This window comes from Bos indicus x Bos taurus, chromosome 12 (genome assembly GCF_003369695.1).
Source record: "Bos indicus x Bos taurus breed Angus x Brahman F1 hybrid chromosome 12, Bos_hybrid_MaternalHap_v2.0, whole genome shotgun sequence".
Taxonomy (NCBI): domain Eukaryota; kingdom Metazoa; phylum Chordata; class Mammalia; order Artiodactyla; family Bovidae; genus Bos; species Bos indicus x Bos taurus.
Window position 1 is genome coordinate 71429186 of NC_040087.1, and position 27238 is coordinate 71456423.

General features: G+C 41.9%; 1 protein-coding gene across 1 annotated transcript in view; it reads left to right on the forward strand.

Annotated features, from left to right (window-relative positions):
* The window catches only part of LOC113902126 (multidrug resistance-associated protein 4-like), a 205451-nt gene that overhangs the window by 39112 nt on the left and 139101 nt on the right, over positions 1-27238 (forward strand). The window contains exons 8-13 of the mRNA XM_027557081.1: positions 953-1202; positions 11321-11422; positions 15099-15188; positions 16592-16783; positions 25979-26073; positions 26296-26382. Coding sequence (XP_027412882.1) covers positions 953-1202; positions 11321-11422; positions 15099-15188; positions 16592-16783; positions 25979-26073; positions 26296-26382 — 816 coding nt within the window. The remainder of the gene's footprint in view (positions 1-952; positions 1203-11320; positions 11423-15098; positions 15189-16591; positions 16784-25978; positions 26074-26295; positions 26383-27238) is intronic.

A 27238-nucleotide genomic window follows, 5' to 3' on the forward strand; every position in this document is an offset into this window, starting at 1 on the left:
AGTCAGAGATGAGAGCACAAAGCAATAAAATAGGCAGACTCTGGTTTTTGGGGGTAGATGCTCGAGAATATCCAGGGGAACTCCTGAGGCTCGATCCCGCCTTTGCGTATGCCGAGACTCCTTCCTCATGACCTTTGTCACGAGTGGAATGCCTCACTGGCTTCCGGCAATGAATCATTATTATTTATTCCAAACAGAACCATGAAAACATTATGTTGTTTTCTTTGTAGAATACTTTTCTACATTTTCTTATCTACGGTATTTTTCTACATCTTTCATTTAAATATCTGATGAGTGTTTTACTCCAGCACACGGTACTTAGAATTCTCTGTTATCTCCCTGTCACTTCTTTGCACCTTTGCGGGGGCCCTCCCTCTGATGGAAATACACTCTCATCTTCTTTATTCTCTGGACTCTGCCAACCCTGACTTCAGCTTATCTTCTCAAGATCCACATTCATGCAACTTGTTCTCACTCCACTGCTCCATGTTACACAACTCTGCTCTGAACTCCTGTGGGGGCTCTGTGGCTGCCTCTGTCTAATGTCTTTGTGTGTCAGAGTCTTAGGGTGTCTTATTCTGTTCCTCCACAAGTTCATGAGCTCCTGGAGGTGATGGGCTGTATCTTTTGTCATCTGTGCGGAGCCTGACCCAGGACTTGTGGTTTTGAATGCTTGTTGAATGAATGTTCAAACCCAGTCTCACTGGTCCAAAATGTTTTAAAAAGTGTGACTCTAAGTCTTCTTTTAGTTGGAAGAGTGAAGTCTTGCTGCAGAGTGTGGTCCTGGTTTGGGGGCAGACCTCCGGGTGCGCACTGTGTAGTGTCTCCATGATGTGAGGGATAGTTTATCTGTGCCCACTCCCTCAAAAGGGGCCACTCACACAGGGCACTTGAATTCGTGCCTTGGATGTAGATGAATGTTTTAAAATCTATTTTCTCCTCTCTTTTCCAGGAAGGAAATTTCCAAGATTTTGCAAAGTTCCTACCTTAGAGGAATGAATTTGGCATCATTTTTTGCTGTAACCAAAATCATGATTTTTGTCACCTTCGTCACCAATGTGGTTCTTGAAAAGGTGATTACAGCCAGCCAAGTGTTTGTGGTGGTGATGCTGTATGAGGCTCTGCGGTTTACGAGCACCCTCTACTTCCCCATGGCCATCGAGAAGGTGTCAGAGGCCATCATCAGTATCCAAAGAATCAAGGTTTGGGAACAAATAACTTTTTAAAGTTGTAGGTGTATATTACATAAAATGCCTTCTTTTATTTTGTGTGACTGTGTGCCAGTTAGGTGAGGTTTAGCTCTGTGCCAAAGCTGGTAGTCATTCCAAACTCTTATGTACTCCCCTCTCTTCTTTGATAGAGTATATTATAAATATCATAAGTTCCCTGCTCATTTATTGGCAGCAGTAGCAACAACACAGGACTCTCTACATACAAGTGATGACATCAGGGTGATTAATATGTCTAAAAACAAGAGAAACTAACAGGTTGCTTCTCCTGTGCTAACTCAAATGACTAGACAGTCAGCGTGCACAGTCCTGGAGTGAACAGGATTCCTCTCTGGGCTGGGAAGGAAAAAACTTGCTGAGAGCTCCTTCTTCCTTGGGCAGGAAGATTTACTTAGTTCTCTGTTGGAAACGGGTTCTTTCCTGCATAGGTGGTTTGCTTATTAATTTCTGAGCTTGGCTTTTGGATCTGCCTTTTCCTCTCTGCCTCTTTTCACTGCTTAATTCTGTCTCTAGCTGGACTCTTCCCTTCAAATTTGTGATTCCCACCATACCCCCTATGTTTTTTTCCCCTGCTGTCCCTAAATTGCCTGGGGTAAATAATTTATATCTCCAAGACAAGGGTCTGGCACACAGTAGGTGATCAGTTATTCATGTGTTTGTGAATAAATCTAAAATGAAAATAAACTGGTTCTGTGAGTCAGCCTGGGCATGAGCTTGAGTGTCTAGGCTTTTGAAAAATCTGACTTGTTTCTACTTCTCCACAGTGATGGGCAACTAGTAATAGATATCTAGTGAAGTTAGATAGTTCTCCATGTGATTATATTTTATTTTGGAGTCTTGTCAAAAAAGCCAATCTTTTCTGTGATGAAGTTTCTATGCTATAAAAAACCATTTCCCATAAAACACATCAGTCATATGGGGTCAGTTCTGGTCCCCTGAGTTTGTCATTCTTTCTGATGGGGGCTTCTAGCAACACTTATAAGGCTTGGTCCATGCAACTTGTTAAAAAATTCCTTTTTCCTGGCTTTCACATCTTCAAATAAGACATTTAGGAAAATCCTTGGACTGTAGTGACATTCTTAGTGACACATTAACATATCCAGATGGAAGCTTCATATGTGTGTTGTACTATTGTGGTTTTGTTATTACTGCTGCTGCTGCTGCTGTCTTTGATCGTGGCTACCAGTGATCTACTTGTGGTCTGGGCCCTCTTGAACTCTTTATGCATCATGCCATCTCATTTAATCCGGAAAGCAATTGAGTGGTAAACATTAGTGTCACCGCTTTACAGATAAGGAAACAGCTTCCTTTATCAGTTGAAATAGCTCACCCATCCTCACACAGCTTGCAAATGACAGAAGTAGGATTCTGACCAAAGCCTGGTTTCTTAACCACTGTTACATTGCTGTCTATGTACCTTCTGTCATGTGGACTATCTCATTAAGTATGTTTTTTAATCATCTTTTCTTACTCTGAAGACCTTTGAAGTCCCTGTGTTTTGAAGAATCAAGTTGTAAACTCTGTGCTCCACTGGCCTCTCTGTTTGTTTCTCAGCACATGGGGACTGGGGTGGGGAGGAGGAAAGGGGTTTGCCTGTGACCTGCCATATGCATCCTTACTTTGAGGTCTTGGCTCACTCTATTCAGCCTCTTGGATTGATTTCCCTTCTGTCCTTGATTTAAGTAAATGCTTCTGAGCCTCCAGCAGCCCCATGACCCTCTCCCAGCACTTTTGTTGATATTGATCTGGGGTTTCCATCTATGTGCACAGCAGCCTCTTGTCAGGTGGGGTGATGCTGACTCCCTGGGAGTGTTCTGAGCCCTTGACAGCAGACTGTCTCTGGTGGTTCTTTAGTGTAGTGTCTGGTCCATGCTGGACACATCATGGGTATCAAATAAATGCTGGATTGACTGAGACAACAGTTACAGGACATGACTGGGCCCCTATAAAGGCCCAGGGTGGGTCAGTCTACACTAGAAGCTGGAGAAATACAGAGGAGGGAGCAGATTAGAGATAGGCATCCCTGGAACATTGGGTCTTGATGGGAGTGTCAGATCAGGAGAACTGAATCTTATCCAGAGTGGGGATAGGTCTGAATCTTCTGCTTCTTCTGTGCACACATCTGTGTATCTGAACCCAGCCCAACTAGACTTGGTGGACCTGCTCTCTAAAGAGAGGAGCTAGCTGTACCCTGTACAGCCAGGTGTTCATGTAGCTCCTGCTGGCCTGGCTCCTGGGCCTTGTAGTAAACTAGAAACACTCTTATTTGTTTAACAAAAATTGTCTTGATGGCTATCATAAAAGAAGATTTATAACATGAGGCTTTATGCTAAAATTCATCTCTAGTCCGAAGGTGCTCTTGAGACAGAATTCCCTCCTCTTTGGAGTTTGTCAGTCTAGTTTCTCTTAAGACCTTTGACTAATTGGATGAGGCCCACCCACGTATGAAAAATAATCTGGTTTACTCAGACTCTACTAATTTAAATGTTGATCTCATCTAAAAATGCTTTCACTGTAATATGTGTTTGAGCAAGTGTCTGGGGGCTGGTCTGCCAAGTGTCTGGCTAATAAAATTAACCATCACATCCTCTTGAATCCCCATATCTTCCTTTGAGCTCCCAGATATGACGTTGTGCTCACTAAGCCATGTATTTATGGATTTCTTTCCTTCCCAGAACTCCAGACTTCTTACAGACAGTGCCTTGTTCATTTTCGTAGTTCTCAGAAATAGCAGATGCTCAGAACATGTGCAACTGAAAGGACTTTCCAGCTCCATCATGTCTGGGATCCTGCAAATACCTAACCGTTAAGCATGGTTGAAGTGGAGACAGTGATAACTCTGATTCTCTGATGGATGATGTGATGCACCAGAGAGTGTAGTGGGAAAGGGGTCCTGTAGAAGGTTTTCAGAGAATTGTGCTCAAATACGTGGGTGGATTTTTTACTTCTTTTCTACTAAAATGAACTCAATGTCTAAGGCCTGAGACTTATTCCTGTGTAGCTGTGTGCAGTAACATTAAAATTATGATCTGGGGAGAACCTTGAATTTTCCTTGTGCTGACTTTGTCAGGCTACTTTGTGTCCTGATGAAGGACACACCTTTGACTTGGGAAAAACACCTAAAGTTTCTCTTCGTGGCTGGAAGGTGGTCTTGGAATTTAGAGGTCTGTTGATGGTAGTTTGCAGTAAAGCCAGGGCAAATAGCTGAGAATAAGAGCGGTGAGGTTGTTTGCATTGGAAACTGCTCCATGGTGTGTTGAAGTAATCTTGGAAGTTTTTTGTTTTTTGTTTTACATCCTAGTAATAGAAACTTCTTCAACCCATTTAGTTTTACAACCCTATAAAGAATGTAGGTCTCTAGTTCATGAGAATCACCTGGTGTGCTTATTAAAACTAAATTATCACATCTTGGAGTTTCTGATTCACTATTCCTTTGCTGGGGTCCAACTTACCTATGTCTTTAGTAAGTGTCCCTGTGTCCCTGAAAATAAATCACGTTTGGGAAACATCACCCTAGTTGTAGAAAGAAATCTAAAATGTACCTTAGCAAATGCAAAAGATAACAGGACCTTTTTAAAACTAAAATCAGTTGAGAGGAAAAAGCTGTCTTGATTTATGCTTGACTTTTGTGGGTCAAATTTGAATTTATTCATCCAATCATTCCACAGAATAATAAGTCTAGTGCAGCCTTGAGTATGGTACAGATGAGTATATACAGTGGCAAGTAAGCAACTGCAGAGAAGTCCTTCCTACTTGCAATTTATGTTTCATCAAGTGGGAGGTTAATAAAGTATCAAACAGTGATACCTGATGTGCATTTCTGTGTCAATAGTCCTTGGAAGGAAAAGTCTAAGGGGCTATGAGGTGCTTTGTCAGAGTCACTGGTATAGTTTTGGAGGTTGTGTTGAGAAGTTTGAGCAGGGAAGGCTAAGCAAGTTACCTGGAGAATTCCATGTGTGGGGGTGTGGGAGATGGGAGGCTGATGCTTCACATTTCCCTGGGGATGGTCATGTGACAAAGGCCTTTTGTGGATAAGAAGGGGGATCCGTGCATTTGAGTAACCAGAAATGTCTGAGGCTGCAGAGTAGAGAGCTAGAGGCCTCAGGAGGGGCCCATACAGGATCCTACAGGAAACATTAAGGTTTTTATCATCTCAAAACTCAGCCTGGCTGCAGCCTGGAGAACAGGGCAATGATATGTGTTAGGGACCCAGAGCAGAGTCAGGGAGATGAGTGTGTCAGAAGTGTGTGCAGTACATGGTCCAGGGACGAGATCATGTGGTTTGGTTTAGGGTGAAATAGAGAGACTTGGCCATATTTGAGAGCCGCTCAGGGGCACATTTTGAGTTGGGTATTAGGGGCGGGGATGGGAGAGGTGGGTGTCAGGCTGCTTTGGTTTTTCAGGCTGTAAAATCACCTGGATTCACGATGATAAGGAATGTTAAGAGAGAACCAAATCTGAGGAGATGACTAGCCTGGACTTAGTTTTAGATTCTGAGAGCATTTAAAAATACTCAGTGTTTGCTGTAAGACCCACCTCACTGAGCAGCCATTGGCTGGATTCAACCTCCTGTCCTGTTATTTAACAGGTAGCAGCAATTATCAGATAATCATTTTCTTCCATTCCCTGCCTCTCACTTAGATGTGATGATGCCCAACTAGAAGGCGAAAAGGGCCGCAGGAGTGAAAGAAAAGGTCAACTGAGTTTACGGATCAGGTGGTCAGAACTGGGCAAGATTTGACCACAGATGGGCTGGAGGTGTGGTGGACATGCAGAGTTTAAAACACAGTGTGGTACTGAGCCCTGCTGCCCCACAGCCTCCTGAAGCCTGGGGCTCAGTAGACTAGGTGGTTCATCATCCAGCATTTCTGCTCAGGTCATGTCTGGCAGCCCCAGGAAGGAAACCCACTACCCCTGCCCATCTTGGATGTGGTGCGGTGGTCCATCCCCATGGGCAGAACTACACATGGTCTTCATAGTGTTGTGTCTTCTTGTTTTCATGTGCTTTTCAATGTCATTTTTCCCATGTACAAAATATGAATGATTTACTGTGACTTTATAGGCCCCAGAAACCCCTCTATTTTATCTTAATAAGGAAAATGGACTGAAGCTCTTATCTTTGAATGACTCCAGTAGGATTGTAAATATCTTGAAAGCACCATAAGTCTTCAGTGACTTTCATATCCAGTAAAATGTGTCTCTGAAGTTTATATTATTCACAAAACTGCTTAGGTTTTCCCCCACCAGCCACTGGGAAGTCAATCTTTTTGGCTGAAGTTATGACTTTGATATTTCCCCACATGATCTGTTCTGGGTCTGCACATCATCTGTATTTTATTTTTGGCCTTTTTTTTTTTTTTTATCAGCATGAGTCCTAGAAAAAAATCCAGCCAGCACTTCTGACACCTTTACAAGCTGGTTATGTGCTGGAATCTCATTTAACCCCTAGAAGATTGTGACATCTTTCCTCACTCAACCTATTATTTGTGGAGAAGTGTTGGGAAGTTCTGTCCTACTATGTACACACTGATGGTGTCTGGTATCACTGACTCGATGGACATGAGTTTAAGCAAGCTTCAGGAACTGGTGATGGACAGGGAAGCCTAGCGTGCTGTAGTCCATGGGGTCACAAAGAGTTGGACACGACTGAGTGACTGAACTGAACACATGCACACACTAAATATTGAGTTTTTGTCTTGGTAACATATTTAAGCTGAAATTGGTATTTGATTCTGTCTAGACAAGATGTACAATATATGCATACAAGTTTTTGCTTGTTGCTGTGTTAGCTCAGTCTATGTAAAGCTGTAGCAATGCAGGTTGGATGGATTTGAAGAGCCCTGTAACCTATTCCTTCCCTTACCCATGATTTGCTGACTCTGTACAAGGCTCGGTCTCTGTTGGAGTTGGAACTAGTGTCTGTAAGTGTGTGAGTGATGTAGTGTCTATATCTCCTGTGTGACATATAGGAGAACCCCTCATGGGATTCAGAGATAGGGAGGACAGTGCCAGCTGGTGATGTCCTGACAGGTTCCCAGGAGGATTAGCTTTTGAGATGGACTGGAAGGGTGGGTGGGTTAGTACTCAGGGTGTCCAGACAGAGGCCACCTGGGGAGTGTGGACTTAGGTGCTTATGGATCACTGGGGGATATTAAGTATGGTAGACTGCCGGGCTCCAGCCCTGGCTGATCCAGGGAGTTCGAAGCAGGGACAGCGTCGGTGAGGATCAGGATACAATAGCTTCAATTAGATATTAATTAGAGATGTAAAGAGTAATAGAATGAAGATAGCTCAGTAGGAAAATTCAGTGGAGAAAAGAGGCTGAGTAGCTTGGTTTACGTGGGAGACCAATAAAACTTCAAGACAAGAAGTTTGCACCACTTATGTAGGCCGCAGGCGTCCTTCCATTCTCCCGAAGGAGAGGAGACACTGACGCCTCCCTGGTCGGATCTTAGAAGACCAGACAAAATTAGTAAGCTTGGTGGGTTCCGCACTCCAGATGGAGACTCAGCCATAGTTTGAGAGAGCGACATGGGGAGACCAGTATTTCGAGAAACTGATCCCAATTCTTTATTTTCTATGGTCTACTTTTACACACTGAGATGTTATACAAAAGTCACACGGGGTCAGCAGTCCTGACTTTTATCAAAGTCAGGTGCTTCATACAAATGTATACAGAGGTCTTAGGGGTGTTACATCATCTTCTGGCCAGGGGGCCTGCTGACAATTTATGATCCTCTCCTTGTGACAGCGGCCAGTCAACCAGGACACTTATTTCTCCAGGGGTGATTATTCTTAAAACAGACGCCACCCAAATAAAGTTACATTCCTATAGGGTGAGGGTGTAGTGGGTTTTAGTTAAGGAAAGAATTTACTTGGCCTAAGGCCTAACGTGATTTATATCAAAGGTTAATACTTATTTCTTCTATATATTCATTAATGTGTGTAAGGGCAGGTGATGTGGAGACTTATCAACAAACATTAGCTCAACAAATGAAAAACCCTTCACCAATACAATTTCTAATCAGCCCATTATACTTATACTAATGGTTTTCTAACTTTTCTAAGGCACCTGTTTTTAGGAGGTTTAAAGCATCTCATGCCTCTCACGGTTGGGGGGCTGTGAGCAATCACATGTGGCTGGACAAGCCTGTCAGGCAGGCTAGAGAACCTTCAGAGGAGTTTGTAAGTTAAAACACTCTTGTCACACCCAGGAGTTTTTATTAACTGGAGCTCTAAGTTAACTCCTTCTCCGAAAGAGGTGGTGGGGGACAGCCCCCCGTAAAGTCAGAGGTGTAGGTGACAGCACAAAGTAGTAAAGTAGGCAGGCTCTGGTTATGGGAGTAGATGCTCGAGGATTTCCAGGGGGACTCCTGAGGCTCAATCCCGCCTTTGCATATGTCGAGCCTCCTTCCTCATGACCTTTGCCATGGGCGGAGTGCCTCCCACTGGTTCCCCGCATCATTCTCAGAGGTGTTGTAAAGAGATCAGGAAGGAGTGCAGTTGGGGAGGGCCAGGGAAGGAACCAGGGAAAAAACCCAAGAATATTATATCAGTATTTGAAATGATTAATAGTAAGTTAGACTCTGAAATTATGTTGCTTCAAGAGAAAAGGAAAATTGGGAGATGAATGAGCTGTGGCAGAACAGACAAGAGCTGCTACATGACTGATGATGGGAGAGGTGATGTGGAGACAGAACTCAGGTTGTGGTGATTGAGAGCCTGCAGAGGAGTCCTCAGACCACCGTCCATCCATTCCGCCCCCTGCTGGACATGGGCTCAGGGCGGGGAGGAGTAGTTGTGCCCCATGTTAGGTTCTCAGTGAGCCTGGATGAGAGGAGGAGGAAATGAGAAGATCTTATCTCCTGACTGCTGGTCTTTGAGAGAAATGCAAGGGTACTGCTTTCTTTTTCCTGCACAGAAGCAGGTTTTCATGATCACTTTTTGCCAATTGTTTTTTTGGAGAGGAAGATTGCAATCACATTTGTAGCTCTGTGGTGTGATAGGTGAGAATGTCAAAGACTTGAAGGATGTTTATGATTTTAGGGGAGTAGGTTCCTATTCAAATGTTTTCTTTCTCAAACATCCCCAGAAGCTTTTATCAGTTGCCCCTGTGTTGGTAGGGAATTGGTTTGCATCTGGGTCCTAGAATTGCCCATATTAAAGCTGCTTACAAGGATAGTTTGCTTTTCTCTCATACAAGAGTCCTTGTAAGGATCTATATTCTCTTCCTGGGGCTGCCTTTACAAAGTAACACAAACCACAAGACCTAAAATCACAGAAGTATATTATTTCACAGACCTGGAGGCTGAAAGTCTGAAATCAAGGTGTCAGCAGGGCCACGATCTCTCGAAATCCTATAAGGGGGACTCCTTTGTCAGCTCTGTTAACTTAAATGGTTTCAGACAAACCTTGTTTTTTCTAGGCTTGTAATTGCCATCACTCCAGCCTCTGTCTCCATCATCATCTGCCTGTTTTCTGCCAGTGTGTCTGTCTCTGCATCTCTCTTCTTATAAGGGCACTAATCCTGTTGGATTCAGGGCCCACCCTACTCCACTGTGATCTCACCTTAATGGATTACACCTATAACAACCCTATTTCCAAATATAGTCACATTTTGAGCTAACTGGGGTTAGGACATATCTTTTTTGTGGTGATACAACTTTCCCCATAATAAGTCCCATGGCTAGTGTGAACCTCCACGGTGTTGGGACCCAGACTCTTTCTCTCTTATTATTACTCCACTGCATGTGACCTTGACCCCGCTGGCAGCCTCCAAGGCCCATGACGTGGGGTGGAAGCTGGAAGGTCCTGGTTGCTGTCACTCTCCACTGACCTCTATTTAGCCACGTGGTTGTGCCTATCTGCTTCTGAGGCTGGAGAGAGAGACCCTCCTTCCAAACTGCCACGTGCAGCCAAAATCCAAGGTTTGTTACTACAGAAGAATGAGAGCAGATTTTGAGGACAGTCAGCAGTCTCTGCCACACATTCATAGTTCTTAGGGGTGTGGGTAATGGAGGTGGTCTCAGTTGTTTACTCAATTTCTCTACCACTGTAGTTTCTTTTACTGAGTTATTAATACATCTAACATTTGCAGGGAAGAGAGAGTTTTCTGGTATATGTTTATTTTAGCTTTGTAGTGGTTTACAGGACTTGGTTTTATTCAGCTAAATCACATTGAATGACTGCTAAGTGCTGTGAAAAGAGCAAGAAGTGGAAGATGCAGCCATTCCTGTCAAGCTGGAGAGAAGGCACTGACTAAAGAAAAGAGATAAGTGACAGTGAAAAGATGCTTGTGAAGTATTTTTAAGAGGTAGAAATTTAATAAGAACATTTTCTTTTTAGAATGATAACAAGTGATAGTTAATGAAAAGCAGTGATATTGATTTAACACACATGAGAAAAGCAGAGTGGTCTTAAGTGCTCACATGGGGTTACGACCCACAACAGGCAGAGCCAGAGTTTTCATTTAGCATCTCTGCTATAGGTCTTGTGTTCCCAGCCTGTCTTGTGCCACCTGATTGAAGAAGGCCTGGGAATGGCCTTCCTCTCTCTGTTTCTAGCAGTGTCACATGATGCTTGGCGCATAGTGGGATTCAGTAAATATGTATGGAATAATTTCCTATCAGCTCCCATGTTTATTGCTGGTAACACAAGACTAAAGCAATATAAATGTCCAGGTTCTAAATGTGTTGGATTTTGGAGCTATATTTTCTCCTTAGGGAAAAACTTGTACACTGAGAAATGCTGAGAAAGTTGCAGACAGACTCATGGCCAGGCCCTCTCTATATTTATGTCATATATACACATGAATATACACACATTACACACACACACACACACTCCCTTATATAAAGAACTCTATGTATACTATATGTCTTATATTATGAATGTATATACTATATGCTGTAATAATAGTGTATATTATTCTATATATTAGTTTATTCTGATGTGAACCAACACTTCAAGTACAAATGGCAAGACAATTTGTAGGTTGTATAGATTTTTACTGCAAATTCCAGGGAAGCAATTATTTTTGTTTGTGTTTCATCCCATAGACTAAACTGTCTATATTTTTCCTTTTTCTGTAGAACTTTTTGTTACTTGATGAGATATCACAGCTCAACCCTCAACTGCCATCAGATGATAAAACAATTGTGCACATGAAAGATTTTACTGCTTTTTGGGATAAGGTAATAAGTCCTCCATTCCTAGATCATGACTGCTAATAGATAACTGTGACATAGATTTATTGGAGAATTTTGAGATTTTACCCATGGTGTAAAACTGTGACTTGCACATTTACTGAAAGTATGTTATAAAAATTCTCAAAATCAGAGATATTTTTGCAACTAACAGAGATTACATGTAAAATCAGCCTAAGCTATTTGATGTGTTGTCTATTTCATTTTCAAGAGTGCTTTCAACACATTAGCACATCTTGAACTTAAAGTAAATATGTTTGTAATGTTAGAGTTTACAGTACTGGAGAGACAAAATGGCAGGGCAATGCCAGGTTCTGAAGCCTGAACAGGGAGGGAGCTCAGTGTCTGGCCCTGGGAAACTGTGAGGTGTGGAGACAGGAAGCTGAATGTATGGGGCTCATTATTTTGTTGTCATACCTGAGTGATAGTAGTAATATAGAACTCTCAGTATCAGACAAGAAAGGAGTGGAGAAGCTTAAAAACATCTCTCATGTTTAAAAATCTAGCTTCTTATTGATAGATTTGCCAAGTCTCCTTTTTAGTGATGAAAAATAATTCTCATTGTTTCAGTATGTTAATGTTTTAGACATATTTTAGAATGTTTTTAGTATATTTATGTTCAAGACAACATAAACAGATGAAGAGATATTCCATGTTCCTGGGTAGGAAGAATCAATATTGTGAAAATGACTATACTACCAAAGATTCAATGTGATCCCTATCAAGTTACTAATGGCATTTTTCATGGAGCTAGAACAAAAATTTCACAATTCTTATGGAAACACAAAAGACCCAAAATAGCCAAAGCAGTCCTGAGAAAGAAGAATGGAGCTGAAGGAATCAACTTTCCTGATTTCAGATTATACTGCAAAGCTACAGTCATCAAGACAGTATGGTACTGGAACAAAAACAGAAATATAGACCAATGAAACAAGATAGAAAGCCCAGAAATAAACCCATGCACCTAGGGTACCTTATTTTTGACAAAGGAGGTAAGAATATGTAATAGGGCAAAGACAGCCTCTTCAATAAGTGGTGCTGGGAAAACTTGACAGCTACATTGTAAAAGAATGAAATTAGAATACTTTTTAACACCATACACAAAGATAAACTCAAAATGGACTAAAGATCTAAATGTAAGACCAGAAACTAAAACTCTTAGAGGAAAACATAGGCAGAACACTCAATGAGATAAATCAAAGCAAGATCCTCTATGACCACCTCCTAGAGTAACAGAAATAAAAAAAAAAGAAAAGAAAACAAGTGGGACCTGATTAAACTTAGAAGCTTTTGTACTTCAAAGGAAACTATAAGTAAGATTTAAAAACAATCTTCAGAATTGGAGAAAATAATAGCAAATTAAACAACTGACAAGGGATTACTTTTCAAAATATATAAACAGCACATACAACTCAATACCAGAAAAACAAACAACCCAATCAAAGAGTTGGAAAAAGACCTAAACAGATATTTCTCTAAAGAAGACATACAGATGGCTCACAAACACATGAAAAGATGCTCAACATCACTCATTATTAGAAAAATGTAAATCAAAATGACAATGAGATATCACCTCACACAGACCAGAATGGCCATCATCAAAAAGTCTACAAACAATAAATGCTGGAGAGGATGTATAGAAAAGGGAACACTCTTACACTGTTGGTGATAATGTAAATTGATACAGCCACTATGGAAGATGGTATGGAGATTCCTTAAAAAGCTAGGAATAAAACCACCATGCTCCTGCTGCTAAGTCGCTCTAGTCATGTCTGACTCTGTGCGACCCCATAGACGGCAACCCACCAAGCTCTGCCATCCCTGGGATTCTCCAGGCAAGAACAATGGAGTGGGTTGCCATTTCCTTCTCCAATGCATGAAAGTGAAAAGTGAAAGTGAAGTCACTCAGTCGTGTCTGACCCTTAGTGACCTCATGGACTGCAGCCTACCAGGCTCCTCCCTCCATGGGAGTTTCCAGTCAAAAGTACTGGCCATATGACCCAGCAATCCCACTCTGAGCAATCCCACCAAAATTGAAATTGATACATGTATCCCATTGTTCATTGCAGCACTGTTTACAATAGGTAGGACATGGAAGCAACCTAGATATCCATTGACAGATGAAGGGATAAAGAAGTGTGGTACATATACACAATGGAATATTACTAAGCTATTAAAAAGAACATATTTGAATCAGTTCTAATGAGGTAGATGAAACTGGAGCCTATTATACAGAGTGAAGTAAGTCAGAAAGAAAAATATCAATACAGTATATTAACACATATACATGGAATTTAGAAAGATGGTAACGATGACCTTATATGCAAGACAGCAAAAGAGACACAGATATAAAGAACAGACTTTTCAACTCTGTGGGAGAAGGTGAGGGTGGGATGATTTGAGAGAATAGTATTGAAACATATATATTGCCATATGTGAAATAGATGACCAGTCAAAGTTCGATGCATGAAACGGCATTCAAAGCAGCTGTACTGGGACAACCCAGAAGGGGTTGGGGAGGCAGGGTGGAGGAGGGTTCAAGATGGGGAACACATGTACACCTGTGGCAAAAAATTTCTAAAAAAAAAGAAAAGGAAAAAGAAAGAAAAACAAGTTAATGTTTTATAATTCAGTTCTTCCCAGAGAAATGTTTTCATTTTTAAGATTATCCCAATAGTTTATTCAGACTTTGTCTTTTAGTTTTTTGGGCATTTTACTGATCAACTGTAACCTCTCTTTAAAAGCAAAAATTATCAGTTACTGACAATTTTCTTAACACTAAGAACAATGTAAATACACACCCTTAAGTCTCTCAGAAATATGACCTGTAATTGGCATGACTTCTCCCTCACATTGGATTGTGTGCTATTGCATGTACCTCCATGTTTTTTGTTTTCTTACAGCAGAAGTACTTTATGACCCCTGTTTAGCCAGGACAGATAATGCATGTAACACATATTAAAATTGAGGTCTTATCACTCTGACCCACAAAGTCATAATTTCTTATTTCCCTATTTTTTTTTTTGTTGTCATTGTTGGTGTTAAATTAGAGCTCTTGTGAAGTTAGAGTTTTGACGAGTATTTATAAGAGTTACTTTGCCAAGAAAGACTTCATCATATAAAGTGACCTGCTTCCTTAGCATTACTGAGATTCATTCTTTATCAAATGAAAATGGAGAGATAGTGGAGGTTTCAATTTATTAGTAGAGGGCCAGGCTCATCATGTACTTAATCTGCCACATTGTGGAGATTAATGAAATAGTTAAAACCAGGGGTCATAATGAAAACATAAATGATTAAAAACTTCCTATATTGACTATTCTACTAAGTATATTATTTAAATAAGTTAGTATACATCATAAAATTTGCATTTCAAATTTCAGCTTGTCATTTCAACTGCTAAATTCTGTGGCTATCTAATACTGTGCCCATATGGATAGCTGGTAAAAGGAGACTTCTTAAAGGCAACTGAAGTTGTTTCAGACCCTGGAAGAGAAAAGATTGGATAAAAATTCCTGTAGAACACATTATCTTAAAATAGGAAGGAGAAAAATGTGGGGTATGTTTAGCATATTAATGACTATTTTGTTATTTTCTCCACTTTCTGAAGTAATGTGTGTTACTTTATTGAAAGGGGCACATCTTTATAAACTTTAATTTGCAGGAATCAGAAACCCCAACCCTACAAGGCCTTTCATTTACTGTCAAACCTGGTGAACTGTTAGTTGTGGTTGGACCTGTGGGAGCAGGAAAGGTAAGCCATGATACCTTGCTCGGCTTGCTGCAATGCCACAGCCCCTGTTAAATTCTCAGGGTTGAGGGACTTCCCTGGTGGTCCAGTGGTTAAGAATCTGCCCTCCAATGCAGGAGACATGGGTTGGATCCCTGGTCGGGGAACTAAGATCCCACATGCCTCGGGGCAACTAAGCCTGCATGCTGCAATGAAAGATCTTAAGTATTGCAACTATGACCCAACACAGCCAAAAATAAATAAATACATATTTTAAAAAATTCTTAAGAGTTGAGCCTAAAGCTGTGTATAACACAGTTTGAACTGGGCAAATCTAGAATCACTTTCCTCTAGGTGTGTTCCATGGGACATTCGTTTTGCAAGAAGGTTTCATGGCCACATAAATCTGGATAAATGCACACTGTTTTCCTTCTTGGTGCTTCATGCTGCACAGTTGGAAACTGCTTGTTGGATATTTGGACATCTCAGTGAAGGACATTATTTATGTGACATCTATTCAGGACAGAATGAGACAGTGGGGACTTCTTTTTGTGACGGTCGTCCCTCCAGGAAGTCTGGAGGTTGTGAAGGCTCTTCCAGGAAGCTTTGAGCATTTTCTCACATGACTTGACTTGATCCTCTCAGTGCACATGTAGTGAATGTGCAGCCATGTGCTGGAGCTAAAGAAACAGATGTGAGCGAGACCCTGACACCTCTGCCATCCAGAGACAACCAGGTTCTGGGGTGAGACAGATATACAGGCAGATTATTTTAGCCCAGTGCGCTAGCACTGTGATGTGGGGACACAGATACACCACATCTGTGTGGTGTACAAGATTTGAAGGACATATGTACATTCACTTAGTCTCTTGTGTTCTGTACAACAAAATACAGAAATCTAAACGTAAGTGTGTACATGAGAAGTTGATGATTTCTTCTGTGATGGACTTTTGCTCTCTGGACACAACCCAATTTAGAGTTCTTTCAATAATCATCTTTGGATATAGTTTTCACGTGTAGCTTTTTAAGAACAAGTATTTGTCAAGTGAAGGATACCCAGATGTAGGAACAGCTGTATAAACATCAGATGCAAGAAATACATATCCTGCTGGGCTGCTCTGCTAGTTAAGAATGTTAAACATTCTTATTTAGTTTTTCTTGAGTATAGTGCTTCATTTGGGGGAACTTTTTGGGTACAGTAGATTGTTATAGCATTTTATTAGTATTTCTTGTCAACTGTGGGTTTACATTGACCAACAGTGTTATTTTCACCTTTTTGGTTGCAACTGCCAGAACTATACTTCATCCTGTTCTAAACACAAGCGTTCTATCATGTATCAAGCGCCAGGGTGGGGTCGGCTGTGCTGCGGGGCATGTTCCGTCCTGAGTGCTGCGTGTTCACATGTGTGTGTTGCGATCTGTTTCAGTCATCACTGTTACGTGCTCTGCTGGGGGAGCTGCCCCCAAGCCAAGGACAGGTCAGCATGCATGGGAGGATCGTGTATGTTTCTCAGCAGCCTTGGGTGTTCTCAGGAACTGTGAGGAGTAACATTTTATTTGGGAAGAAATATGAAGAAGGACGATATGAAAACGTAATAAAGACTTGTGCTTTGGAAGAGGTGAGTAATGACTCCTAAGTTGGATGTATTTGAATTTTACAAAATGATAGTATTGGTTTAACCTACAAGATTTGTTGAGAGTTTTTATTTATTTATTTATTTTAATTTGAAAAATCTTTGATTGTTGCTGATTATTTGAAGCTGTTCTTCTGGGTAAATATGTAGGTATATACATTGCTGTTTAAACACTCACAGAATTCCTTTTTTTTTTTTTTTCCCCTTGAGGGGATCAGTCCATTCTGTGAAGTTTCATTCATTTTTAACAATTATAGAAATTTCTAAAATAGCAAGCACAGTGTAATGAATCCTCATGTACCACTCCCAGCTTCAGCCAAGATTAGCTGGTGGCCGGTCTTGCTGCATCTCTACCCCTGCATTCTGCCTGCCCCACCCATTATTCTGGAGCAGATCCTAGACATCATATTAGTTTATCTGTCTACATTTCATTAGTTTCGTCTAAGAGAAAAAAACTTTCCTCTTTGGAAAAAAATTGACACATGATTTCACCTGAAAAATAACCCAAATTACTGAATGTCATCAACCTTCTAATCTGAGTTTACATGTTGTTAGACATCCCACTGAGAAATGTTGTTCCCTGTTGTTGGAATCAGATACCACATAAGGTCTGTTCATTGTGCTTAGTTGTTGCCTCCTCGATCCCTTTCAGTCTGTAGGTTTCCCTCTTTACTTCATTTTAATTTATAATTTATTGTTTAAAGAAAATAGAATACTTATGTTTCTTCTTAATACTGCATCATTTTATTGGAGAAGAGATTGTTTTCAGAAAGGGCATCAATTTTCACAGAAAATGGCAAAGTGAAACGTTTAACTCTATATTAGGATTTAGATGAAATTAGTGAATGAATGAGGAAAACTAAAATTATCTGATAGAATATAATTTGGCAGAAAGAAAGAAAAATGTAAATACTGATAAATAGTTTGTTATTCTCTTGGGTTATAAACATCAGTGAAAAACAGTTTTAAAGGGCTCACCCTGGTCTCCTCAGGGACGTTTGGACATCTGACTATCCTTTTATACTGTTAGGAAAAAGCTGGGACAGACTTTCAAAGGTTTGGTGTTAAAGGCTGCAAACTCTCTTTGTGAGGAAATAGTAATTCTGCTTGAACAATGGCTTGAACAACATAGACAGTATCAGGTGAGCATATTATTTTATGATAATGTGAACAGAACATAATTATTCATTTAATGGCTGCTATTTCTTTCTCTTGGGCTCGTGTTAATGGGAGATTGTGCTTTTGCAGAAATGATGTGAAGTTAGGAGGAATGAGCTAGATTTTTATTAAATGGCACATAGACTATATAAGAAAAGAGGAAGGGAAACAAATGTGAAACAGTGAGACAATAGCTGCTATTTATTCAGAGTCCATGTGCAAATCATTTTTGTATCTGTCTCTCACACGAGTGCATGCACACACATAAACAGAAAACAGTTCAGTTCAGTTCAGTCGCACAGCCATGTCCGACTCATTGTGACCCCATGAATTGCTGCACGCCAGGCCTCCCTGTCCATCACCAACTCCCAGGGTTTACTCAAACTCATGTCCATCCAGCCATCTCATCCTCTGTCATCCCCTTCTCCTCCTGTCCCCAATCCCTCCAAGCATCAGAGTCTTTTCCAACAAGTCAACTCTTTGCATGAGGTGGCCAAAGTATTAGAGTTTAAGCTTTAGCATCAGTCCTTCCAACGAACACCCAGGACTGATCTTCTTTAGAATGGACTGGTTGGATCTCCTGCAGCCAAGGGACTCTCAAGAGTCTTCTCCAACACTGTTTCCACTGTTTCCCCATCTATTTCCCATGAATGATTGGACCAGATGATATGATCTTAGTTTTCTGAATGTTGAGCTTTAGACCAACTTTTTCACTCTCCTCTTTCACTTTTATCAAGAGACGTTTTAATTCCTCTTCACATTCTGCCATAAGGGTGGTGTCATCTGCATATCTGAGGTTATTGATATTTCTCCTGGCAATCTTGATTCCAGCTTGTGCTTCTTCCAGCCCAGTGTTTCTTGTAATGTACTCTGCATATGAGTTAAACAAGCAGGGTGACCATATACAGCCTTGACGTACTCCCTTTCCTATTTGGAACCAGTCTGTTGTTCCATGTCCAGTTCTAACTGTTGCTTCCTGATCTGCATATACGTTTCTCAAGAGGCAGATCAGGTGGTCTGGTATTCCCATCTCTTTCACGATTTTCCACAGTTTATTGTGATCCACACAGTCAAAGGCTTTGGCATAGTCAATAAGGCAGAAATAGATGTTTTTCTGGAACTCTCTTGCTTTTTTGATGATCCAGCAGATGTTGGGAATTCGATCTCTGGTTCCTCTGTCTTTTCTAAAACCATCTTGAACATCTGGAAGTTCACAGTTCACAAAATGCTGAAGCCTGGCTTGGAGAATTTTGAGCATTACTTTGCTAGCGTGTGAGATGAGTGCAATTGTGTGGTAGTTTGAGCATTCTTTGGCATTGCCTTTCTTTGGGATTGGAATGAAAACTGACATTTTCCAGTTCTATGGCCACTGCTGAGTTTTCCAAAGTCTCTGTTTTGAACAAGCTGTATATTGTCACCCTGCTTGTTTAACTTATATGCAGAGTACATCATGAGAAATGCTGGACTGGAAGAAGCACAAGCTGGAATCAGGATTGCCGGGAGAAATATCAATAACCTCAGATATGCAGATGACACCACCCTTATGGCAGAAAGTGAAGAGGAACTAAAAGCCTCTTGATGAAAGTGAAAAGGAGAGTGAAAAAGTTTGCTTAAAGCTCAACATTCACAAAATGAAGATCATGGCATCTGGTCCCATCAATTCATGGGAAATAGATGGGGAAACAGTGGAAACAGTGTCAGACTTTATTTTGGGGGGTTCCAAAATCACTGCAGATGGTGACTGCAGCCATAAAATTAAAAGATGCTTATTCCTTGGAAGGAAAGTTATGACCAACCTAGATAGCATTTTCAAAAGCAGCGACATTACTTTGCCAACAAAGGTCCGTCTAGTCAAGGCTGTGGTTTTTCCTGTGGTCATTTATAGATATGAGAGTTGGACTGTGAAGAAGGCTGAGCGCAGAAGAATTGATGCTTTTGAACTGTGGTGTTGGAGAAGACTCTTGAGAGTCCCTTGGACTGCATGGAGATCCAACCAGTCCATTCTGAAGGAGATCAGCCATGGGATTTCTTTGGAAGGAATGATGCTAAAGCTGAAACTCCAGTACTTTGGCCACCTCATGTGAAGAGTTGACCCATTGGAAACGACTCTGATGCTGGGAGGGATTGGGGGCAGGAGGAGAAGGGGACAACAGAAGATGAGATGGCTGGATGGCATCGCTGACTTGATGGACCTGAGTCTGAGTGAACTCCAGTTCATGGTGATGGACAGGGAGGCCTGGCGTGCTGCGATTCATGGGTTCACAAAGTGTCTGACACGACTGAGTGACTGAACTGAACTGAACTAAATTTGCCTTGATTCATGGACCTAACATTCCAGGTTTCTATGCAATGTTGCTCTTTACAGCATTGGACCTTGCTTTTATCACCAGTCACATCCACAACAGGGTATTGTTTTTGCTTTGGCTCCATCCCTTCATTCTTTCTGGAGTTATTTCTCCACTGATCTCCTGTAGCATATTGGGCACTTACCAACCTGGGAGTTCCTTTTTCAGTATCCTATCATTTTGCCTTTTCATACTGTTCATGGGGTTCTCAAGGCAAGAATACTGAAATGGTTTGCCATTCCCTTCTCCAGTGGACCACATTTTGTCAGACCTCTCCAACATGACCCATCTGTCTTCAGTGGTCTTAGTTTCATTGAGTTAGACAAGGCTGTGGTCTGTGTGATCAGATTGGCTAGTTTTCTGTGATTATGGTTTCAGTGTGTCTGCCCTCTGATGTCCTCTCACAACCCTACTGTCTTACTTGGGTTTCTCTTACATTGGACGTGGGGTATCTCTTCATGGCTGCTCCAGCAAAGCGCAGCTGCTGCTCCTTACCTTGGATGAGGGGTATCTCCTCACGGCCACCCCTCCTGACCTTGAACGTGAAATAGCTCCTCTCGGCCCTCCTGCGCCCGTGCAGCCGCCATTCCTTGGATGTGAGGTTGCTCCTCTCTGCTGCCACCCCTGACCTCGGGCATGTTGTAGCTCCTCTCTGCCGCTGTGCCTGACCTCGGACGTGGGGTAGCTCCTCTTGGTCGCTCCTGCACCGTCGCAGTCTGGCACTCTCGGTTGTCGCCCCTTACTTGGGTGAGGGGTAGCTACTCTAGGCCATGCTTCTTCGGGGTTCTTCACAGCCGGTGCGCTAATGCATGGTCCGTCACAGCTGGCGGGCTTCTGCGTGGTCACATGATTTATTCTTTATGAGTATCCTTGATGTTCCTATGTTCATTTTATAGTAGGAGAAACTGATACTTGGGGGATCAAACAGCTCATCCCTGCCTTTACAGCTCAAGTTTAGATCTGTTTCTGCATAACCCTAGATTCCATGTAAGGTGGGGTGTAGAGTAACAGATTTCAGGCATGTCTTCTTTACCTTAATCACATACATTTCCTGACACCCAGATTAAATTCCAGAGACCCAGCCAGGGTGTGCCTGTTTCTTTCATGACCTTACTTTTCTGGTGAAGAAAGAGACACACCCTGGTTAGAGTCTCTGTTTACATGTCCCCTTACACCTTCATCCATTGCTCACTTTTTAAGAAGTTTTTACTTCTAAACTTCCTCAATTGAGAGGCAGCACAACACCATGGATAAGCATGGAAACTAGAGGCGGTATGATGTGAAAGAGCAGAAGTCTCTGAACTGACATGAGCTAGGTCAGATTCTAGCTCTTCTGTTCAATAGCTGAAAAAGGAAGATATACCTATTTGAATGCAGAGTTCCAAAGAATAGCAAGGAGAGATAAGAAAGCCTTCCTCAGTGATCAATGCAAAGAAATAGAGGAAAACAACAGAATGGGAAAGACTAGAGATCTCTTCAAGAAAATTAGAGATACCAAAGGAATATTTCATGCAAAGATGGACACAATAAAGGACAGAAATGGTATGGACCTAAAAGAAGCAGAAGATATTAAGAAGAGGTGGTAATAATACACAGAAGGACTATACAAAAAAAGATCTTCACCACCCAGAAAATCATGATGGTGTGATCACTCACCTAGAGCCAGACATCCTGGAATGGAAAGTCAAGTGGGCCTTAGGAAGTATCACTACAAACAAAGCTAGTGAAGGTGATGAAATTCCATTTAAGCTATTTCAAATCCTAAAAGATGATGCTGTGAAAGTGCTGCACTCAATATGTCAGCAAATTTGGAAAACTCAGCAGTGGCCACAGGACTAGAAAAGGTCAGTTTCATTCCAATCCCAAAGAAAGGCAATGCCAGAGAATGCTCAAAACCACACAATTGCACTCATCTCACATGTTAGCAAAGTAATGCTCAAAATTCTCCAAGCTTGGCTTCAACAGTACATGAACTGTGAACTTCCAGATGCTCAAGCTGGATTTAGAAAAGGCAGAGGAACCAGAGATCAAATTGCCAACATATGCTGGATCATCAAAAAAGAGAATTCCAGAAAAACATCTATTTATGTTTTATTGACTATGCCAAAACTTTGACCGTGTGGACCACAGCAAACTCTGGAAAATTCTTGAAGAGGTGGGAATACCAGACCACCTGACCTGCTTCTTGAGAAATCTGTATGCAAGTCAGGAAGCAACAGTTAGAACTGGACATGGAACAGCAGACTAGTTCTGAATCAGGAAAAGAGTACATCAAGGCTGTATATTGTCACCATGCTTATTTAACTTTTATGAAGAATAAAAGTTCTTCATAAATAAAAGAATAAATGAGAAATGCTGGGCTGGATGAAGCACAGGCTAGAATTAAGATTGTCAGGAGAAATATCAAAAACCTCAGATATGCAGATGACATCACCCTTATGGCAGAAAGTGAAGAAGAACTAAAGAGCCTCGATGAAAGTGAAAGAGGAGAGTGAAAAATGTGGCTTAAAGCTCAACATTCAGAAAACTAAGCTCATGGTATCCGGTCCCATCACTTCATGGGAAATAGGTGGGGAAACAGTAGAAAGAGTGACAGACTTTATTTTGGGGGGCTCCAAAATCACTGCAGTTGGTGATTGCAGCCATGAAATTTAAAGACACTTACTTCTTGGAAGGAAAGTTATGACCAACCTAGACAGCATATTCAAAAGCAGAGACATTACTTGCTAACAAAGGTCCATCTAGTGAAAGCTATGGTTTTTTAAGTAGTGATCTTTTGATGTGAGAGTTGGACTATAAAGAAAGGTGAGCACTGAAGAATTGATGCTTTTGAACTGTGGTGTTGGAGAAGACTCTTGGGGGTGCCTTGAACTGCAAGGAGATCCAACCAGTCCATCCTAAATAAAACCAGTCCTGAATTTTCCTTGGATGGACTGATGCTGAAGCTCAGACTCCAATTCTTTGGCTACCTGATATGAAGAACTGACTCAGAGAGGACCCTGATGCTGGGAAAGATTGAAAGCAGGAGGAAAAGGGGATGACAGAGGATGAGATGGTTGGATGGCATCACCAACTCTATGGACATGAGTTTGAGTAAACTCTGGGAATGGGCAATGGACAGGAAGGCCTGACCTGCTGCAGTCAATGGGGTCACAAAGAGTCAGACATGGCTGAGCAACTGAACTGAACTGACCCTCAGAACAGTGATGTGACCTCACTTAGTCTCAGTTTCCTCATCTGGGAAATAGGGTCAGTACTTACCGTGTAGCTTGTTGCAAAGATTAGAGATAATCAGTATCAGGGTGCAGCACAGTGCTTGGTTCACAGATCTTACCCACCAGGAGCTGAGAGATGCTATGTGCATGCATACAAATTATTGAGCAGAATAGGACAGGTCCTTCAGAAGAAATGTACGCAAAGTCTTAGGAACCCAGCAGGAAGAGAGTGAGTCCAGGATGGTTTCCTGGGAGAGTGTGTTTGGGCTGAGCCTGAAAGGATGGGCAGGATATTGACAGGCCGTGAGAGGAGGGGCAATTCCAAATGGAAGACAAGCAGTAAAGAGAGGTATGGGCTTCCACTGTTTGACTCCAGAATCCAGCCCTCCTCTGCCAGGGCGTTCATCAACTGTTTCAACAGTCTGCTCCATAGCGTTTCTACTTACTTGGTATGTTTCTGGTAGATGGTATCAAACCAGCTTTTTCATTTCCTAGTTTGCCTCTAGTTTGTGTATCTGCTGTTCAGTGAAAATTGGTTAAATTTAACTTAGAGGAAAATAGCATGAATAAGAACACTTTCCTGTCAGTGGGAAGTGTTGTAATATATGCTCAAGTCAGGCTTTTCCTTTTAACCTAATCAGGAAATCGTGGCTGGGAAATTAGCCTGACTTGGATTTTATCTCAAATCCTTTAAAATGTTCTTCCCATCTTGGACTTGTCCATTAATAATTTGCTAAGTCAACAACACACTCGAAGTCCTATCACCAGAGTTGAAGAGAGCCTGTTTCTTATGCTCGAACTGAGCTAAGTGAAAGAGTGAACTTTTCTAGAGCATGTTGCAATTGCTATACTATAATGCGATGCTATTTGGGGAAGGAAATCAGAAAAATACCTTAATAAAATTAAAGGATAGAAACTAATAACAGTTTGCAAGGATTGTTGACAGTGAAATGGAGGTCCAGAAAACAGTGTGTGTGTATGTATGGCTGGAGCCTATCTTAAAATGGTATCAAAACCAGGAGGGAGAGATGGTATTAACTTCTGAGCTTGATGAAGAAATAAGATGAAATAATGAATTTTCATGACAAAACAATTGCTGCTTTTCATTTGATCCTCCCTTGTTAAGCTTTGAGTGAGCAGGGAACCTGTGTGTGTTTGTGTGTCTTTGTGGTTGTCAGGGAGGGTTATGATGGAGACACTCTCTTTCTTATCCTCATGGTCACAAGCTTTGCATGCTGTGATTCACACTGTGAATAGGGTCCCCCTATTGGATTAATGAGAAAATAGGCATCAGTCATTAGTAGCAGAGCTTCCCTGATAGCTCAGTTGATAAAGAATCTACCTGCAGTGTGGGAGACCCAGGTTTGATTCCTGGATTGGGAAGGTAACCTGGATAAGGGAAAGCTACCCACTCTAGTATTCTGGCCTGGAGAATTCCATGGAGTCACAAAGAGTCAGACATGACTAAGTGACTTTCAGTTTGACTTTCATCAGTAACAACTCAGTAAACGGTGACCCTGTTCTTCCTCATGCTCCAAACACCATGGTGCTCTTCTTTCAACCCACACCCATCCCATCAGTAGGTCTTATAGACTCTGCCGTCAGAATGTGTCTAGAGTGTGCTCCATCTCTCCATCCCTGCTGCTCCCACTGTGGTCCTGGCCACCGTCATCTCTCAGATTATTCCAGTAGCCTCCATACTTGTATCTATCCTCACTCATTCTCCCTTACTGCTTGTTTTCTGCAAAGCACAGGAGTGATTCTGTAGAAATCTCAGACCAGGTCAGTCCTCCCTTCTCCCACTCCTCCTGTTACTGGAGTGACCCCAGGCTCCTCCTGCTCTGTCTCTGCCCTCACTTCCCTCATTCTTACTCAGCTCCGCTCTCCTGCCTCCTTGCTTGTCCTGAACACCTTGGGCACCTCCCGGTGGCCCCTGCACTCGCCCATCCCTCTGTGTGGAGCAGCCCCTCCACCTCTCCCAGATCTGCTCATCCCCGCTCTGAGCAGAGCCCTCACACCCCAGTGTGGACTCACTTCCCTCCTTTACTCTCCACCTCCCAGAGCCCGCTTCCTTTTCCTTCTCATCCTCAGTACTTGCACTCAGGTTAATTTTCCTTATTGTTCATCCCCCACTGTGGAGAGAAACTCTAGTGGCTTTGTTTCCTCATGGCTGAATTCATTGTGCCCAGAACAATGCCTGGTGTATATTGATCCACAATAAATATGTTAGAATGATCAGATGCATAAATGTTGTGAAAAACTGCAGAATGAAAACAAACAAACAAACAAAAAAACCTGAGGATTTTTTTAATTGTTCAGTGTTACGGTTTAGCAACTATGAAATATACTCGTTGTTGTTGATCAAACACTGTGTGGAGAACTGATGCTAAAAAGTTAGGATGGCGGGAGGAGAACATATTTTAGATCTTTTTTTTTTTTTCTCCTTTTCTATCTTCATGTAGGATTTACAGCTTTTGAAGGAAAATGATCTAACTGAAATAGGAGACCGGGGAACCCCGCTGAGTGAAGGACAGAAAGCCCGGGTCAGCCTCGCCAGGTAAATGGGATTTCAGTTGCCATCCTGCCCCTCCTCCTCCGCGACTCCTAGTGGATGTGAGCACGCAGAACCCACTCACAAGGTGGGCCTGTGTGAAGCACGGTCTTGGTCCTTTCCCTGGGCTCTTGAATTAACCTGGAGTTGTTGAAAGCCATCATGATTCAGAGATGAGACCCAGGGAGTGTGACGTGTCCTCTCCTGATGTCTCTCTCTGTTTTCTAGAGCCGTGTATCAGGATGCAGACATCTACCTCCTGGATGATCCACTCAGCGCAGTGGATGCAGAAGTCAGCAGGCACTTGTTCGAACAGTGAGTTTGCTCCTATTTTCTATCATGTCTGCTTTCCAGGAACCCTGTAGAGATCAGGGAAGAGAGCTCAGGAAAGCCTTTGTGCTCCAGGAAACTCAGCTCGCTCTGCCCTGGTGTCCCTCTCTCCTCTCCCTCCCTTCCACAGAAGATCCATAGTAGAGAAATTTTGCATTATGATGAGGTCATGAAAATACAGAAGGTATTTCCTGTCATGAGGGCAGGAAAATACAGAAGGTGCTTCCAATGTGTGAAGGACAGAGGGGTCTGTGCTTTAGGGAGTGAGGAATAGATGGGAGATTTCCCTGTGACCTGCAGTTGATAACCAGACACTGTGATGGATCCATACCCTTGAAATAAGAAAGATGATGAATAATTTTTAAATTGTAGAGTTGGACCCAGGAATCAAGTACTTAGGGTCAGTCCTTTTCCTCCATCATGTGTTTAAGGCACATTAGAAGCAAAATTTTCCGTACTGACACAGGGCTTCTGTGGAAAGGCCCTGTTGGTTTATGCTTATTATTCTTTAGGTTTGGAAATTCTTAATAAGGCCTAGAATTAAGACTAACTTATTCCACATCTAAGTATGAATTTAATCATTTAGCATTGCTTCATGGATGCTTATTTGAATTAATACTTAGACCCATGATGTAGGGTTAACCTGAATGTGTAACTAGAGATCTAGAATCTGGTGGAAATCTTGACTTTCATTTTTGTGTTTCTGGAATACAAATTGCTTTTGCCTGGCCACAGAATGACTGAAGTAGAACAACTCTTACGTTTTTCTGTGAATAATGTGTCCTCATACACGCTGACTGAAGCCTCTGATGGAGTCTAGACTGGCCTTTTTGAAAGCTGC